This window comes from Loxodonta africana, chromosome 1 (genome assembly GCF_030014295.1).
Source record: "Loxodonta africana isolate mLoxAfr1 chromosome 1, mLoxAfr1.hap2, whole genome shotgun sequence".
Classification (NCBI taxonomy): Eukaryota; Metazoa; Chordata; class Mammalia; order Proboscidea; family Elephantidae; genus Loxodonta; species Loxodonta africana.
In genome coordinates this window covers 204616421-204633719 of record NC_087342.1, presented here as the reverse complement: position 1 = coordinate 204633719, position 17299 = coordinate 204616421, and the positions used below count along the sequence as shown (strand labels likewise).

Below are 17299 nucleotides of genomic sequence, written 5' to 3'. Positions count from 1 at the left end.
CCCAATGCAATGCGTCTTTTGATTTCTTGACTGCTGCTTCCATGGATGTTGATTGTGGATCCAAGTAAAATGAAACCCTTGACAACTTCAATCTTTTCTCCGTTTATCATGATGTTGCTCGTTGGTCCAGTTGTGAGGATTTTTGTTTTCTTTGTGTTGAGGTGTAATCCATACTGAAGGCTGTGGTCTTTGATCTTCATTAGTAAGTGCTTCAGGTCCTCTTCACTTTCAGCAGGCAAGGTTGTGTCATCTGCATAACGCAGGTTGTTAATGAGTCTTCCTCCAATCCTGATGCCCCATTCTTCTTCATATAGTCCAGTTTCTCAGATTATTTGTTCAGCATACAGATTAAATAGGTATGGTGAAAGAATACAACCCTGATGCACACTTTTCCTGACTTTAAACCAATCGGTATCCCCTTGTTCTGTCCGAACAACTGCCTCTCGATCTATGTAAAGGTTCCTCATGAGCACAATTAAGTGTTCTGGAATTCCCATTCTTCCCAGTGTTATTCATAGTTTGTTATAATCCACACAGTCGAATGCCTCTACATAGTCAATAAAACACAGGTAAACATCCTTCTGGTATTCCCTGCTTTCAGCCAGGATCCATCTGATATCAGCAATGATCTCCCTGGGTCCACATCCTCTTCTGAAACCGGCCTAAATTTCTGGCAGTTCCCTGTCGATATACTGCTGCAGCTGTTTTAAATGATCTTCAGCAAAATTTTGCTTGCATGTGATATTAATGATATTGTTCTGTAATTTCCACATTCGGTTGGATCACCTTTCTTGGGAATAGGCATAAATATGGATCTCTTCCAGTCAGTTGGCCAGGAAGCTGTCTTGCATATTTCTTGGCATAGATGAGTGAGCTCCTCCAGTGCTGCATCTGTTTGTTGAAACATCTCAGTTGATATTCCACCAATTCCTGGAGCCTTGTTTTTCGCCAATGCCTTCAGAGCAGCTTGGACTTCTTCCTTCAGTACCATCAGTTCCTTTAGCTACTTGATACTCAAGAGCAAGTTTCAGAGTCTCTTCTGACATCATCTTGGTCTTCACAGGAAAAGTTTTTAAAGGTTTTGTTTGTTTTTAAGGACGTATTTTATAGCTTACAGGTCCAGTGCCTCAGTGCTCCGTTTTTATCAAGTCCCCCTGTGATTTACTTTAAGCCCTTGGATGTGCAGCTACTTTAGTGAATATAGGCCCCCCAAAGTCCATTCAAGAAGTCCTGGTGGTGCAGTGATTATGTGCTCAGCCATTAACCAAAAGGTTGGCATTCGAACCCACCAGCCACTCTGCAGAAGACTTGGTGATCTGCTGCCCTGAAGATTTCAGCCTAGGAAACCCTATAGGGCAGTTCCACTCTGTCCTATAGGATTGCTATGGGTCAGAATCAACTTGACAGCACACAACAACAAACAACAGAGTCCATTTACCTACTTCCACCTAGTCAGGAGCCCCTCTTCTGTTCTCAGTGTATGTAGTTTAGGCACCGCTCTCTCCTATTTTCTGCCCCCAGGTACAGGGACTAAGCCAGGCCTAAGCCAATCTGCAAGTAACATTCCCCACTCCCAGGTTTGGCTCAGGAACATCCACAGGGACCCGTTACAGCCAATGAGAGAAAATGAAACTTTCCTGGATTTCTGAGAAAGAGCCTCTCATTCTTTCCTACTGGATAAAAACCAGAAAAGACGTAGGGGCTAAAGTTACTGCCACAATCTTACTATCATGTGGTACTTGACACTGAAACCAACACAAAAGAAGCCAGAATACAGAGAAAGCAAGAATATCTCTGAGCCCCACATCCAGTCGTGCCTATAAAAAAAAAAAAAGAGCTAGATCTAATTTTGGACTTTTCATCTCATTCATATGTGAGCAAATAAACTGTATTTTTCCTTAAGGCAGTTTGGTCAGTACTTTTAATCAAAGAAGTCCTGGTTGATATGACCACTATTTATACTCATTTCTAATATAACATATGAAGGCAATGTCATTGTTCCTCTCTTCTATGAAACCAAACATTCATTTTGCTGATAAAAGAATGTTTTTATGTACTACCTATTTACACTGTACAGATAGTATAAAAAGCTAAGTTTTGTGATTAAACTGCTAACTACATACAATTCATTGTATTATGCTATTCAATCTCATACACTGAATATTCTATTTGCAATATCCAGAGTCAATACTGTATATACCATGCTACATAAAAGGCCAATGTAAAAGAAAGAAAGTGTATGTGGCTCAGGCCAAATAAAGGGCTAATACCTATAATTCTGCCTGACATTTAAATAAACTCAGTTGTGCTAGTTCATGTTTTTGTCACTATTTTACATTTAATCATTGACATAAAAGGCACAATGATTAAAAATAAATGAAGACAATTTCAGAACCTTAAATCGCAGTAGTTTAGGGAGTTTTACTCACTAATAACTTTCCATATGTTTCCAAATACGTCAGATTACCATTATTACTACAGGGCTGAGGGTTAAGGACCATGGTCTTGGGGAACATTTAGCTCAATTGGCATAACATAGTTTATAAAGAAAATGTTCCACATTCTACTTTGGTGAGTAGTGTCTGTGGTCTTAAAAGCTTGTGAGCAGCCATCTGAGATACTCCACTGGTTTCACCCCATCTGGACCAAGGGAGAATGAAGAAAACCGAAGACACAAGGGAAAGATTAGTCCAAAGGACTAATGAACCACAACTACCAGAGCCTCCACCAGGCTGAGTCCAGCGAAAGTAGATGGCGTCCAGCTATCACCACCACCTGCTCTGATAGGGATCACAATAGAGGGTCCTGGACAGAGCTGGTGAAAAATGTAGAAAAAAATTCTAACTCACAAGAAGAGACCAGACTTACTGGCCTGACAGAGGCTGGAGAAACCCTGAGAGTATGGCCCCCGGACACCCTTTTAACTCAGTACTGAAGTCACTCCTGAGAGTCAACCTTCAGTCAAAGATTAGAAAAACCAAAGATTAGACAGGCCCATAAAATAAAATGACACTAAATGGGTACACCAGCCTAGGGGCAAGGATAGAAAGGCAGGAGGGGACAGGAAAGCTGGTAATGAGGAGCCCAAGGTCAAGAAGGGGAGAGTATTGACATGTTGTGAGGTTGACAACCAATGTCACAAAACAATGTGTATTAATTGTTTAATGAGAAACTAATTTGCTCTCTAAATCTTCATTTAAAGTACAATAAAAAGAAATTATCATTATTAATTCTACTTTATTGTGAATGTTGCCAATTAGAGCGTCCAGCAGACACGTCTTCACCTTTTCAGTGGAAAGGGGAATGTATTTCAATTCATTTTGGAGGCAGATCTATTCTATACCACTAATTCTTTCCAGAGTCTGAAATGATTCATTTGAAACTGCAGGATATAAGGCCAAAGAGCAACCCTGTCCTAAGAAAATAATGCCAATGCAAACTTAACTGACATCCTTATAAGAATTTTAGTTCAATTTGGACTAATACCAGATATGGTAAAATAATAACAACAACAACAAAAAAAACCCAAACCTGCTCCCATCAAGTCAATTCCGACTCATGGTGACCCAGTAGGACAGAGTAGAACTGCCCCATAGGGTTTCCAAGGAGCGACTGGTGGATTTGAACTGTCGACCTTTTGGTTAGCAGCCAAGCTCTTAACCGCTATGCCACCAGGGCTCCAAAAAAAATAACCATTAAAATTATAACCAAGAAGTACTTTCAGACTTAATGCACTAGGAGCATGAAACTCATTAGCATTCAATACTAACTTACAAGCATAAAAAATTATGATCTCAAGTTATATATGTAGGATAAAGGGTTAATTAATTCAAATTAAGTGTATTCATATCCCTATCATTTACCTAATACATGCCCAGCCTTATGAGGAGCTGTGCTACAGGAAGATAAAAGATCAAGGAAGAAATTCAGGTTTGGAAAAGGAAATATGACAAGGAAAAATATACTACTGGTCCTATCCTGGAGACTTGGTATTTTGGAAAAGATTTAATTCAGATTATGAACAAAAAAGGTATGACTTGGACAACTGGGAAATTTTTAATAGTACAGTAAACCCATGAAAGCCAGAGCCTGTGTAAGGCAGAAACCTGTCAGAGAAGGAAAACTCAAATATTTTCCACTAGTAGAAAGCAACAGAAAAGTGGTAAGCTGCACCCTGTCAAAGACAGAAAACTTGAGAAGCCTGGAAAAACAAGGTAGCCTCATCGCATTCCAGCTCTCACAGGTTTCACTGTAATAACTTTACAAGTTCCCAGAGTATACCGCTCTTCATTCTAGAAAATACTGTTAAATTTAACCAGAGAACAAAACATTTCTTGAATTAATTATACCTCTATATACAGAAGTTATTATTATTCACTATTATCTTAGGATCTCAAAAAATTGTTTAATCTAAATGGATGTGCTGGTCTGTACACAATTAGCCTGAAGGTTTCCATTTCTGTGTGTGTTTAACTTAATAATACTTCCAGAATTCAGGGACATTTGGTAATTTTTAATTTTAGAGTTAAAAAAAAGGAAATAATGGAAAGGATATCTGTGCCATGATATTACCTATGAAAAGACACTGGAAGTAATTCAAAACTCAGTGACTGACACAGTTTATTAGCAAGAATGGAATAATTATCCTACCTACTGCCTATTTCTGGATGCTGGATAATTAAATGAATACATACTAGAAGCAGCCACCTTAAATGCTTCATCTTTGATGAGAAATTTTGCACAATTGAAAATACAGGAGATGACTCAAATTAACCTTTAAGGGGAGAGTAATTGGGACTGAGTAGCAAGGTGTATATGGGTTTTTGTGTGAGAGACTGACTTGATTTGTAAACTTTCACTTAAAGCACAATAAAAATCATTTAAAAAATTAACCTTTAAATTTAATATAATCCCAATTAAAAATTTTTAACAAGATTTTTTAACTCTTCAAAATTATTCTAAAATTCACCTGGAAAAAATAATGAAGAATTGTAAAAAAAAAAAAAAAAAAAATGTATAAAACAAAAAAACAATGGGAGGAGGCTTGTGCTACCAGAAACTGAAATGTATTATAAAGCAAGCATAATCAGTGCAACACATATACAGGGAAACAAATGAATGGGCCAAAGCAGGAAGTCTTGAAAACAGACCCAAATATAATATGATAAATTTTATCTTGACATTTCCCAAGATAAAATTATTGGATTAAAAAATATAAAGTGTTTACATTGTGACTGGTGTAGTTGAAACATTTGATAAATGTTAGTTATCATCATTATTATTTCAAATTAGTGGAAAAAGAGTAGCTTATATTCATGAAGGTATTACAACAACTGATAAACCATTTTGAAAAAGTTACATTTCTATCTCATTTCTTATTCTAAAATAAATTCCTGATTAATTCAATATTAAATTTAAAAAGCAAACTATAAAAGTACTAGAAGAAATTTTAGGGGAATGTTTGTACAGTCTGGAATGGGAAAAAAAATTCTAACACAAAAGACTGTATCACTCTCATCTAACTTTCCACTGGATCCTTAAAACAAAACCCCCCGAGGCCACCAGGGTTTCCTTGGATCCTTAGCATCATCATTTAAACATTCAGTCTCTCACAGTCAAAAATGAAAAATATTAAAACCGTCAGTAGGCTGGATTTGGTCCAAGGGCAGTAGTTTGTCAACCCATGCTCAATTACAAGCTTTCCTCTTTCTTTCATGCTCTGATTTATTGCAATGACTTCAGTTGCCATTTATGAGCCAATGGCATAATTTTTACTTTCAAGGCCAGACTTCTCAGCTCCAAACTTAACCTGCTCACCTGACATCCCCACATGTATTCTAAAATAAAATTCAAGATCTTCTCTTTAAAAATATCTCTTATCTCAGTTATGGCATCACCATCCATGAATTTGTCCTTGCCAGGAACCTAGGAGTTACCCTTTATTCATTCCTCTCTCACATCTTCCACATCCTATAAGAGCTCATAAATTAATAAGAAAAAAACAACAACACACGTCTCTCAGTAGAAAAATGAGCCAAAGCCATGAAATTGCAACTCACAAAAGAATTGCAGTGGCCAATTAACAAAAACCATTTTCAACTTCCATAATAATCAAATACGCAAATCAAAAGGACAATTAGATATCATTTTTCATTCACCAAACTGGCAAACATGTAAGGACTGAGGAGAAGCATCTGTTTACAATTTTAGGGTCCAAGTCTTTAAATAACTGTTACCTTAACATGGTTCTGATTCATGATCAAAATTAACTGATGTCATCTAGACCATGAGGGTTGTTGTTTAATCCATAAAGTATAACACACTGGACTTGGTGCAAAATCATTTTAGAACTTCAAATTAAAACTTACAAAGATATAAAACCACTGTTGCTTGGAGAGACACACATGTGAAAATAATTAGTGTTATACTGACTTGATGGCATACAACTACAACAGATGATTTATATGTACATTCAAAAATATGAACTAACTGAACAATTCCTCATATTGGAATACCCTGAGCAGACATTGGTTGAGCCTTCCTGCTACGCGTCTAATAGGTGGCAGCATGAAAGTGGATCACGTGAAACAACCTAGAAGAGCAACTCTACCCTTGCCTATACCAACTGAATCGTTCACCTTTGTTTTACTTCTAAATTTTTAAAAGCTTTAATGGCACTCAATACATTGAACAAAATTATCTGAAATAAAAATGAAACAATAGATGTTAAAGTGTCAGAGCTTTTAGGAAGGAACCGTGTTATGCACTGAACTGTGTCCTCCAAAATCTATGTAGTAAAACCTCTGATTATAATCTCATTTGGGAATGGGTTTTCTCTGTTATGTAAAGAAGCCATATCCGTATAGAGTGTGTTTTAAGCCAATCACCTTTGAGATATAAAAAGAGCAGACTAGGCTCAGAGAAGTAAGCTAGCAGAGACTGGGGGCAGAGGAAGACGGATGCCAGGCCACGTGATATCTCCAAGGAACCAAGAAACCGAAGCTGAAAAGAAACAAAGACTTTCCCATAGAGCCAACACAGAGAGGGAGGGCCTTCCCTTTGAGCTGGTGCCCTGAACTCAGACTTTTAGCCTCCCAAACAGTGAGAAAATAAATTTGTTTGTTAAAGCCACTCACTTGTGGTACTTCTGTTATAAAAGCACTAGATAACTAAGATAAACTGGTATTGAGAAAACTTTCTTTAGCCAAGTGTTTACCAGTGCTAAATCAAGTAAAAGAAATGTGTTAACACTCTACTTCCTGTTTTAATTACATAAATCTAAATCTATAATTCAACAAAATGTTCTCTTCCATCAATTTCATTCAAAACTATAGTCTAAGAACCACCTTCTTTCTAAGTGATGGTATGATTCAGTCAGTTCAGCTGTAATGTTGGACTGAAGCTCCTAAAAAACCTCCACAATCAAAAATGATTTTTTAAAAACAATGTTTTCAATGAAGAAAAAAGAAATTGGGGACCGGAGATTTTCTGACTCACGAAGTTATTTTTCCTGTAGCAGTTCAACAACAAAGGGATTTAGAGCTCTAAGCATATAATTATAAAACCTAGTATCACTAAGCAAATATAGCTTTTGAGGATATTGTTTTCCTCAAGAATATTCTCCAGAAATATTTTAATTTTTTGTACCACATGTTCTAGAATAGGCACAAGAATTTTTCTGGAGGAATAAAGAAAATGTTAACAGTGGTTTTCTCAGAAAGTAGTGCGGTGGGGAGGCATTTCCTTTTTATTTGGCATGTTTCTTTTTTTTTTTTTTTTTTAATTTCCAAATTCTGTACATGACCAGGATAGGGATTATCTAACATACTATTTGTTTTTTCCTTATAAACTTATTTTTAAAAAGTTATAAAAGAATCAAAAAATAGTGATATTACTTTGTCAATCACCACAAATATTATGATTAATAGGCATGTGTTAACACATTCTTTTAATTGTTAGTCTTAGCAACCTGTGTTCTAATAAACAAATCAGGATAAAACCACTTAAGCAAAGCAGCTCTGTAGCCAGTGAAAAGAGCTAGACTGGGTCCCAATTTTGTAGGACTTAAACCCAGTTGTGAGATGTCTAACACAAAGCATATTTATCAATTCATAAATAGTTGTGTTCTATCTAATTCACACTATGAAAAGTCACAGTGTGGCAAATATTACAATACTCCTCATTAGACCTGATATTCCATATTCTTAACCATGCGAATGAATTATAATTCCAAATGTCAAGGAAGGCTCTGTTATTAAATTTTTTCAAGTAACATCCGAAAAATAGAAGAGAGACAGGCCAGACCGGTAGAAAGAAAAGCTAAACTAATGGGTGAGGAAAGAGCTTCAGGGGTGTGAGAAGAAGAAAAACACCAAGGGCAGAGGCGAGAGCAGTTACAGTGCTAGTGAAGACTGGATATCTATTTAAATTACCAGCTGGCAGGTGGACTATGCTGCTTTAAATGGGGGTGCTGCAGGGAGAACGAACAATGTTTCTCTACAACTTATATATAATTTAGGCTGTACAGGTCTTATATGATTTGTTAATCAGCCAACAAACCAAATTTGGAAATCTTTATGCAAATTTAGGGAAACCTGTGAAAGCTGGAACTCAAAAGGACTGCCTTGTTTTTGGGTCTTGCAAATTTTCTGCCTTTGACAGGGTGCCATCTGACCCTTTTTCTATCGCTTGTTTTGGTGGAAAATATTTGAGTTTTCCTTCTCTAACAGGTTTCTGCCTTACACAGGCTTCTGCTTTTACAGGTTTTACCGTAGTAAAACAGTACAATTATTAAAAATTTAAATTATTAAATTTATATTATTATTATATCAGATTATTATTATTAAATTTATAAATTTTTATAAAACGATTTTCTTCCACTAAAAACTAGAGTTTCTGCTGTAGAGTTGCTGACATGAATCAAAAGCAAACTGTTGCACAAAAGATCATACCAAAAAAAAAGTCCTTGCTATGGCTTAAAACCAAAAAAAAAAATGCTATGGCTTAGTGGCAATGAATTAAAGAGACTACCCTGAAAAAAAGAGTGAACATCAAGGGAAGGAAGTCAACTACATGCTAGACATTATATGCTTATGGTTATTTCATATGCACAACAACCTCATGAGTTAACATTTTTAACTGCATCCTGCAGATGAGGAAACTCAGGCTCATACTTGTCTGAGGCCTCACAACTAGTGAAAACAAGGGACAGTATTCAGTTTCAAAGTCTAACGGCAAAGCACTGGTTTCCTCTTTGCCCCCTATCTCTTACCTCAACAAAAACGAACATGTTAAGTCAAATTGTTAGAATCACTGAAAAGTAATCCACGCCTCAGTTAATTCTTGTCAAGAGGCTGGTAAGAATCAAACAGTCTAAACAGAAAGGGAATAGTATTGTCGGCCTGTTTTCTCTCCAACGCTAAGCTACACAGCGCCACCTACTGGGGCACGCAGGCCACCATTCATTAGAAGTCAAAAACCAAACCCAGTGCCGTTGAGTCTATTCCGACTCATAGCAACCCTATGGCTTTTGCTAAATAGCAAGGAATTTACCTGAGGTCGAAGCAAAGCAACCAGGGATGTGGGGAGACCAGATTGTGCTGTATATGACACTTTCATGGCCTCTAAAAGTGCACAGTGACTTTCCAACAGTTGGATCCCACTAAAAATAAATAAATAAATTACTAAGTGGAGGTAAATTCAAATACATGCTTTAATGAATACTACATATATATGAAATAAATATATTAAAATATACATATAATATACATAAATATCTCAAGGACTTTGTAAATGTTTATTTTTACATAAAGCAAGACATTATTTAAGGGGCCCAAATAATGCTGAGCTAATTATTTTTTCTAATTACTAGTTTACAGGCAAAAGATTAGAAAATTTTAAATTATAATAAATGTTTTAGTATATATATTTTTAAGAGACAAACAGCTGCCCAATTTAAAAGCTACAGAATTATGTTTTGGAAAAGAATTCAGCAGACACTTTGGGGAAGGGAGTATTTGTTTTTAAAAACAGTAAAGCTGACATACCAGTTTTACAGTCTGATCCCATGAGCCAGACACTACAAGCTGTTCACCTCTGGTTTGGCTCCAATCGACACTATAGACCTAAAAACATTTTAAAGTGCCATTGAGAAAGTGTAAGAGCATCAAGTTCAATATTACATTTTATCTCTTTATAACAGTGATAGCCAGTTAGAACAACTAATTTATTTTGTTGAAATATCAAATAAAGTCCTAAAAACCTCCACCTGGTGTCTGAGAAATGCAAAGCCCATCTTGCTCATTCCTCCAGACTTATTCCTTACAGAATATTTCAAAACCTTCCTCACTAAAACAAATTATACATATTTTTAAGCCTACCAACAAATCACTGTTTGCAGCACCTCAAAGAAATGTCAAAGCAGATTAGAAAGTTAGTCATCTAAAAAGGCTCCCAGTCAATGTTTATCAGAAAGCATTAAAATTCAACTAATATCCATATCTGGCCTTTCTTAGAAAAAGCTCACAGAAACCAGGTGATCCTTTCAGATCTCTTGGTAAACAGCTTTAGTTATGCTATGCTACTTTTCTAATCTATGCCTCACCGCTTTCAGTGAACCATTTCAAATGAACCACATGAAAATTTTTTTTCATTTTGTCATTTTATACAAAAGGCTGTAATCTTTATAGAAACAGACTGTCACATCTCTCTCCCTCAGAGCAGCTAATGGGTTCAAACCACTGGCCTTTCAGTTAGCAGCCGAGTGCTTTACCACTGCACCACCAGGGCTCCTTAGCAAACCTTTATTGAGCAAGTACTATGTGCCAGATGTTGTTATCAATACTTTACATGTTTTATCTCATTTAATCTTCGCTTCTATGAAGAAGATACTACGCCATGGTTCCAAGTAGTTATGTAACTTGTCCAAGTTTCCAGAGCTAGTAAGTTACAGAAATTTGAACCTAAATAGCCTAATTGCAGAAACCACTCTTAATCACTATGCTACAGCATGCTGCTTGGGGGCACTGCTGTCTTGGGACTTCACAGAGACTTTGGACCCCAGTATCAGGAAACAAAGCTTTGTCCTTGCTGGTCCCTCTCTTTGCTGGAGCTACATGTTGGCCCAGACTGATTGCATTTTGCTTTCAAGAATTATCTACATCCAAGAACTTAATACACCTGTTCACTTGGCGAACTCCTGCTCAACCTTCAAGACCTGGACCCAATAACCCCTTTATGAAATAAGCCTCCCTGGACACCCCCTCAAAGAGTAAGATGCTTCTATCAGTGCACTCCAAAACATCTTTGACCAATGTCTAATTTAGTGCTTACCATATTTTATTAAAATTAATGTGAAATAACTGTCACACTGCTAGATTATGGAGAGTACTCATGAGTAAGACCATCTTGTAAGCCTCTCTACTCATCGCAATGTAACAGGCACACAATAAATGCTGGTTTTAACCAGCATAATTTATCTTCCCACCACCCATCTGTCAGTCTGCACTGCGGTGGCTTATGTGTTGCTATGATGCTAGATGCTATGTCACGCTGGTATTTCAAATACCAGCAGGGTCACCCATGGTGGACAGGTTTCAGTGGAGCTTTCAGACTAAGACAGACTAGAAAGAAAGGCCTGGTGATCTACATTCAAAAATTAGCCAATGAAAACCCTAGGGATCGCAGAATATTGTCTGAGACTTTGACTCACTTACTTTGGGCGCATCACTAGGAGGGACTGATCGCTGGAGAAGGACATCAAGTTTGCTCAAGTGGAGGGCCAATGGAGGCAAGGGAAACCCTCAATGAGATGGAATGATGCAATGGCTGCAACAATGGACTCAAAGACACCAACAATCATAAAGATGGCACAGGACCAGGCAACGTTTCATTCTGTGACACATGGGTCACCATGAGCCAAAGCCAGCTTGATGGCAACTAACAACAAAAATTTATTTTCACAACCTACATTACTGCTAAGTAGCTATACAGAGCGACTGTTTAAATTTTAGAAGATAACTGAACAAATAGAAATAAAAAATAACATTATACAGCTCAGCTTCCACTGCGTTAACACACTTCCAATGTGATGTAAGAGTCAAAATCTATGCCTTCTCATTTCTTTTAAAACTGTGTGAGCCTCCATAGTCTCAGAGAGAACCCAGCCCCAATGAAAACAAAAGACAGGAGGTAAGAAAATGATGTTGATGGCAGTGATGCTACCAGCAGTCTTATGTATCACACAACAAAGTAGCAAGCATTAGGGCCCTAGGACAGAACTAAGCAGAGGACACACATGGTCGTGAGGTTAAAAATAGAATAATAAGGAAGAAAATGCAGAAACTCAATCAGTAAGTTTTTTCTGTATTTTACTGTATTTAAGAGTAATTAAAGTGATCAGGCTAAGTTCCTGAAAGAATAACATACCTAGGAATAAGTCTGACCATGGATGTAAAAGATCCGTATACTGAAAATTGTAAAACATTGCTGAAAGAAATTAAAGAAGACCTAAATAAATGGGAAGACATTTCACGTTCATAGATTGGAAGATTAGTATTGTTAAGCTGTTAATACTACCCAAAGCAACCTCTAGATTCAATGCAATCCCAATAAATTCCAACAGTCTTTTTTGAAGAAATGGAAAAGCCAATCCTTAAGTTGATATGGAATGACAAGGGGTCCAAAACAGCCACAGCAATCTTGAAAAAGAAGAACGAAGAAAGAAGACTCACTCTTCCTGATTTCAAAACATACCACAAAGCTAAAGTAATCAAAAAGCCTGGTATTGGTATAATGATAGACATACAACACGAATAGAACAGAATCCAGAAATAAACCCACACATTTACAGTCAACTCATTTTCAACAAGGGTGCTAAGTCCATTTCACCAAGAAAAAAGAGTCTCTCCAATAAATAGTGCTGATAACAACTGGATCTCCACATGTAAAAGAAAGAAGCTGGACCCAAACCTCACACGATATATGAAAATTAACTCAAAATGGATTAAGGGCCTAAGTGTAAAAACTAAAACCATAAATTTCTTAGAACAAAGCCTAAGGGTAATCTTTGGGCCTGGTTTTTAACAAAGGACTATTATATATGACACCAAAAGCATAATCAACACAAGACAAAAATAGATAAACTGGATTTCATCCAAACTAAAACTTTTATCAAAGAACTTTATCAGCAAAGTGAAGATAAAACCTACAAAATGGGAGAAAATATTTGGTAACCATCTGATAAGGGCTTATTATCAGGAATATATAAAGAACTCCTACAACTAAACAACAAAAAGACAAACAGCCCAACCAAAAAATGGGCAAAGGACTTGAATAGATAGTTAAGCAAAGAAAATATACAAATAGCCAATAAGCACATAAAAAGATTCTCAAAGTCATCAGCTTGATGCCCAAAGGAGAAGATTCAAGTAGGGCCTCAAGAGGTGATTAAAATGTCAACAGACTTTGACGAGTAGCGTCTGGGGTCTTAAAAGCTTGGAGTGGCCATCTAAGATACCCCACTGGTCTCACCCCATCTGGAGCAAGGGATAATGAAGAAAACCAAAGATACAAGGGAAAAAGTAGTCGAATTAGACTAATGGACACAACTACCACAGCCTCCACCAGACTGAATCCAGCACAACTAGATGGTGCCCGGCCACCTCCAACTGCTCTGACAGAGATCATGATAGAGGGTCCCAGACAGAGCTGGAGAAAAATGTAGAACAAAATGCCAACTCACACACACACACACACACACACCACACACACACACAAAGAGAGACCAGACTTACTGGCCTGAAAGAGACTGGAGAAACCCCGAGAGTATGGCCCCTGGGCATTCTTTTAGCTCAGTAACGAAGTCACGCCTGAGGTTCACCCTTCAGCCAAACATTAGACAGACACATAAAATGATACAAGACTAAATGGACACACCAGCCCAAAAGCAAGGACAAGAAGGCAGGAGGGGACAGGAAAGCTGGTAACGGGGAACCTAAGGTCGAGAAGGGGAGAGTGTTGACATGACATGGGGCTGGCAACCAACGTCACAAAACAATATGTATATTGGTTAATGAGAAGCTAGTTTGCTCTGTAAACCTTCATCTAAAGTACAGCTTAAAAAAAAGGAAAAATAAATGTCAACAGGCAGAAAGCAGAGGTGAAAACAGTGACCAGAAACTTCCCAAGAAGGCATAAACAGGGATATAGAGCCACCCTAGAGATTATGAATAATAAATACTGCAAGATCACCACAAGGTTTTGTGCCTGAGGACTGTCAGTGACGCTGGCATTAACAAAACTGAGGAAGGAAGATAATGTATAATTTTAGACATACTGAGTTTGAGGCTACAGCAAGACAGCCAAGTGGAAACGTCTAGCAGCAACAGGGCTTCAGAATTAACCTCAAGTTCTGAAAAGAGCCCACAGCTAGAAAGATGTCTGGTGACAGCACAAAAGGAATGAATGGGTTCCATTATCCCACTTCAAGTTAATTCATTCATACATGCAAAAAAGACTTATCAAGAACCTACTATTTGCAAGGCACGAGGGGATATTATGTTAGACAAGGGATGAAATCTTAGCCATCAAGGATTTTATATTCTAGTAGGAGAAAAAGGCTATAAATTTAAAAATGTATAATCTCAAAACAAGTAACTACAAAAAAAAAGGCAAAGTAAAAAATCCTGTGCTGTCAAGTTGATTCCAACTCATAGGGACCGTATAGTACGGGGACCAGAAAATAACAGACAGTTCTCTCTGAATATCTTCAAGAGAGAACTCTGCAGATTTGAGAGGAAAGACTTTCAGGTAGAGAGAATTACAAGGAAAGATTCTGAAGCTGGGAACAAGCTTGTCTGTCATGTTTGAAGAAAAAGGTAACCAGGGACATCGGAAAGGGATATCCAGGGTCTAGAAGGAACAATATAAGTAATGTTTTATTCCTTAAGTTAGATGGTGAATATGCAAGCATTCATTATATTATTTTTACATCTCACATAGGTTTTATATGCATGAAATATTTCATAATAAATTTTATAAAACCTTCATGTCTTTCCACTAATCATAGCATAATAACCAAAACCATGACTACTCCAGGCACACTGCCGCAACCCTTGCCCTTCAAGCGTGCACTTTCCTTTTCGTCTAACACTATTCCTCTTTACACTTTTCCATCTAAGGTCCCTGGGTGGCACAAATGGTTTGCTCTCAGCTACTAACCAAAAGGTGGGTGGTTCAAACCCACCCAGTAGCACCATGGAAGGAAACACCTGGAGATCGGCTTCCATAAAGATTACAGCCAAGAAAACCTCACGGAACACAATTCTACTTTATAATGTACGGAGTCGCCATGAATCAAAATCGACACAACAGCAATGGGTTTTTGGTTTCAAAAGATTCAAGGATGCCCTCTCTGCCCCCTCCCCAGACAAGATTTTCCTCCCTTGTAGCACTCTGTATATTCACAGTACTTATCAAATTATAAATTAGATAACCAGCCTAAAGCCCCTCTCCCCAGCGCTTGGGCCAGGACTCCAGAAGGGCAAGGACCATGTCTGACTTGCTCATCTTCTCAGCCAAGTGAAGGACAACACACATAGTAAACCAAAAAAATCAAACCTGTTACAGTAGAGGTAATAGATAAGTATCTTTGAAATGAATGAAAGAATGAATAAAGGAACAAAAAAACAAGTCTGAACAGAAAGCACATCTCATATTAGTCTACTTTTCTATCTCTTCCCTATTCCCAGCTTCCCCCTTCACTCCCACTTAAATAGTGAACACGGCAAATGGTCAGATTAAATATAAAAAAGAAAAAATATGCTTTACAAGCAGAGCTCTCTAAAGGCCTATCTTCTGAAATGACTGCTGGCAGTAATGAAGAAAATTAATAGGGAAAATGGAAAAAGGACAAAAAAAAAAACCACTGAGCAGTATTTTGTGCTGCTTTATGAAATGTGAACCTCCTCAAAGCCATAGTATGAGGACAAATTTTTTATTACTGAAACCAATTCCCAAAGAGCTTGTTTTTAATCTGCTGTAAAGGATTGCCCTTTTTAAGTTTGCCTATTTAATTAAAAATCATCAAATAAAAACTGTATCCAGAATTTTCATACTTACCTGTATCAATAAAAAGGAAAGGGACACTTTAGTTTTAATTACTGAGAGATTAGAAAGGGCTATGTATTTCTTTTAAAGTGAAACTTAAAACATTTAAAAATTTCTTCATTATGGAAATTTTTTAAGTGCATAAAAGTAGAGAGGACAGTATAATAAATCTCTATGTACCTATCACACACTTTTAATAATTATCAGCATTTTGCCCATCTTGTTTCATCTGCCCCCTGCAGGACATTTCACTCATAAATACTTTAGCATCTCTAACAGATAAAACCTTTTTTTTTTTTTTTAATGTAAGAACAAGGCTACTTCACACCTAACAAGATTAACAATTAGTATCATCTACTATTCGGACCATATTGATATTTTCGTGATTGTGTCAAAAATGTCTTTTTTACAGTTGGTTTACTTGTATCAGAATCCAAGCAAGGTCCTCATTTTTACATTTAGCTGTTATTTCTCTCAACCCTCTTCTAACTTAAAACAGTCCCTCCCTCCCTACCCCTCCACTTTTCCCTTCTGTCCCCTTACTACCCTCCCCCCACCCTTTCCCATCAATTATTTCTTGAAGAAACCAAGTTATTAGTCCCGTATTCTATATTCTGGATCTGCTTCATTGTTTCCTGATGGTGGTGGTGAACTTTTTCCTCAACCCTCTCTATTTTCTGTAAATTGGAAGTTAGATCTAGAGACTTGATTAGATTTAGTTCAGTTTTTTTTTTTAAGCCTCCTATTGTATTAAAAAAAATTTTTTTTTTTTTTTTATTACCCATTGCTGTCCAGTTAATTCTGACTCATAGTGGCCCTATAGAAGAGAGTAGAGCTGCCCCATAGGGTTGACCAAGGAGCAGCTGATGGATTCGAATTGACAATCTTTTGGTTAGCAGCCAAATGCTTAACCACTGCCCCACCAAAGCTTCCCTATCGTGTTGTTGTTGTTGTTAGGAGCCACAGAGTAGACTCTGACTGATAGCGACCCCACGTACAACAGAACAAAATAACGCCTGGTCCTATGCCATCTTTACAATGTTGCTATGCTTAAGCCCACTGGCGCAGCCACTGGGTCAATCCATCTTGTTGAGGGTCTTCCTCTTTTTCACTGACCCTCTACCTTTACCAAGATGTCCTTCTCCAGGGACTGATCCGTCCTGATAACATGTCCAATGTAGTCTCGCTATTC

The 17299-nt window shown here is 37.3% G+C and overlaps 1 protein-coding gene across 3 annotated transcripts in view; it reads right to left on the bottom strand.

The window, feature by feature from the left end:
• The window catches only part of PEX7 (peroxisomal biogenesis factor 7), a 128849-nt gene that overhangs the window by 85713 nt on the left and 25837 nt on the right, over positions 1-17299 (bottom strand). For all 3 annotated transcript variants that reach the window (XR_010322980.1, XM_064291268.1, XM_003403995.4), the window contains exons 4-5: positions 10047-10124; positions 9553-9661 (exon numbers count right to left, since the gene is read on the bottom strand). Coding sequence is in view for 2 of the 3 variants with exons in the window: in XM_064291268.1 (XP_064147338.1) it covers positions 9553-9661; positions 10047-10124 (187 nt within the window). In the remaining variant the exon portion in view is untranslated. The remainder of the gene's footprint in view (positions 1-9552; positions 9662-10046; positions 10125-17299) is intronic.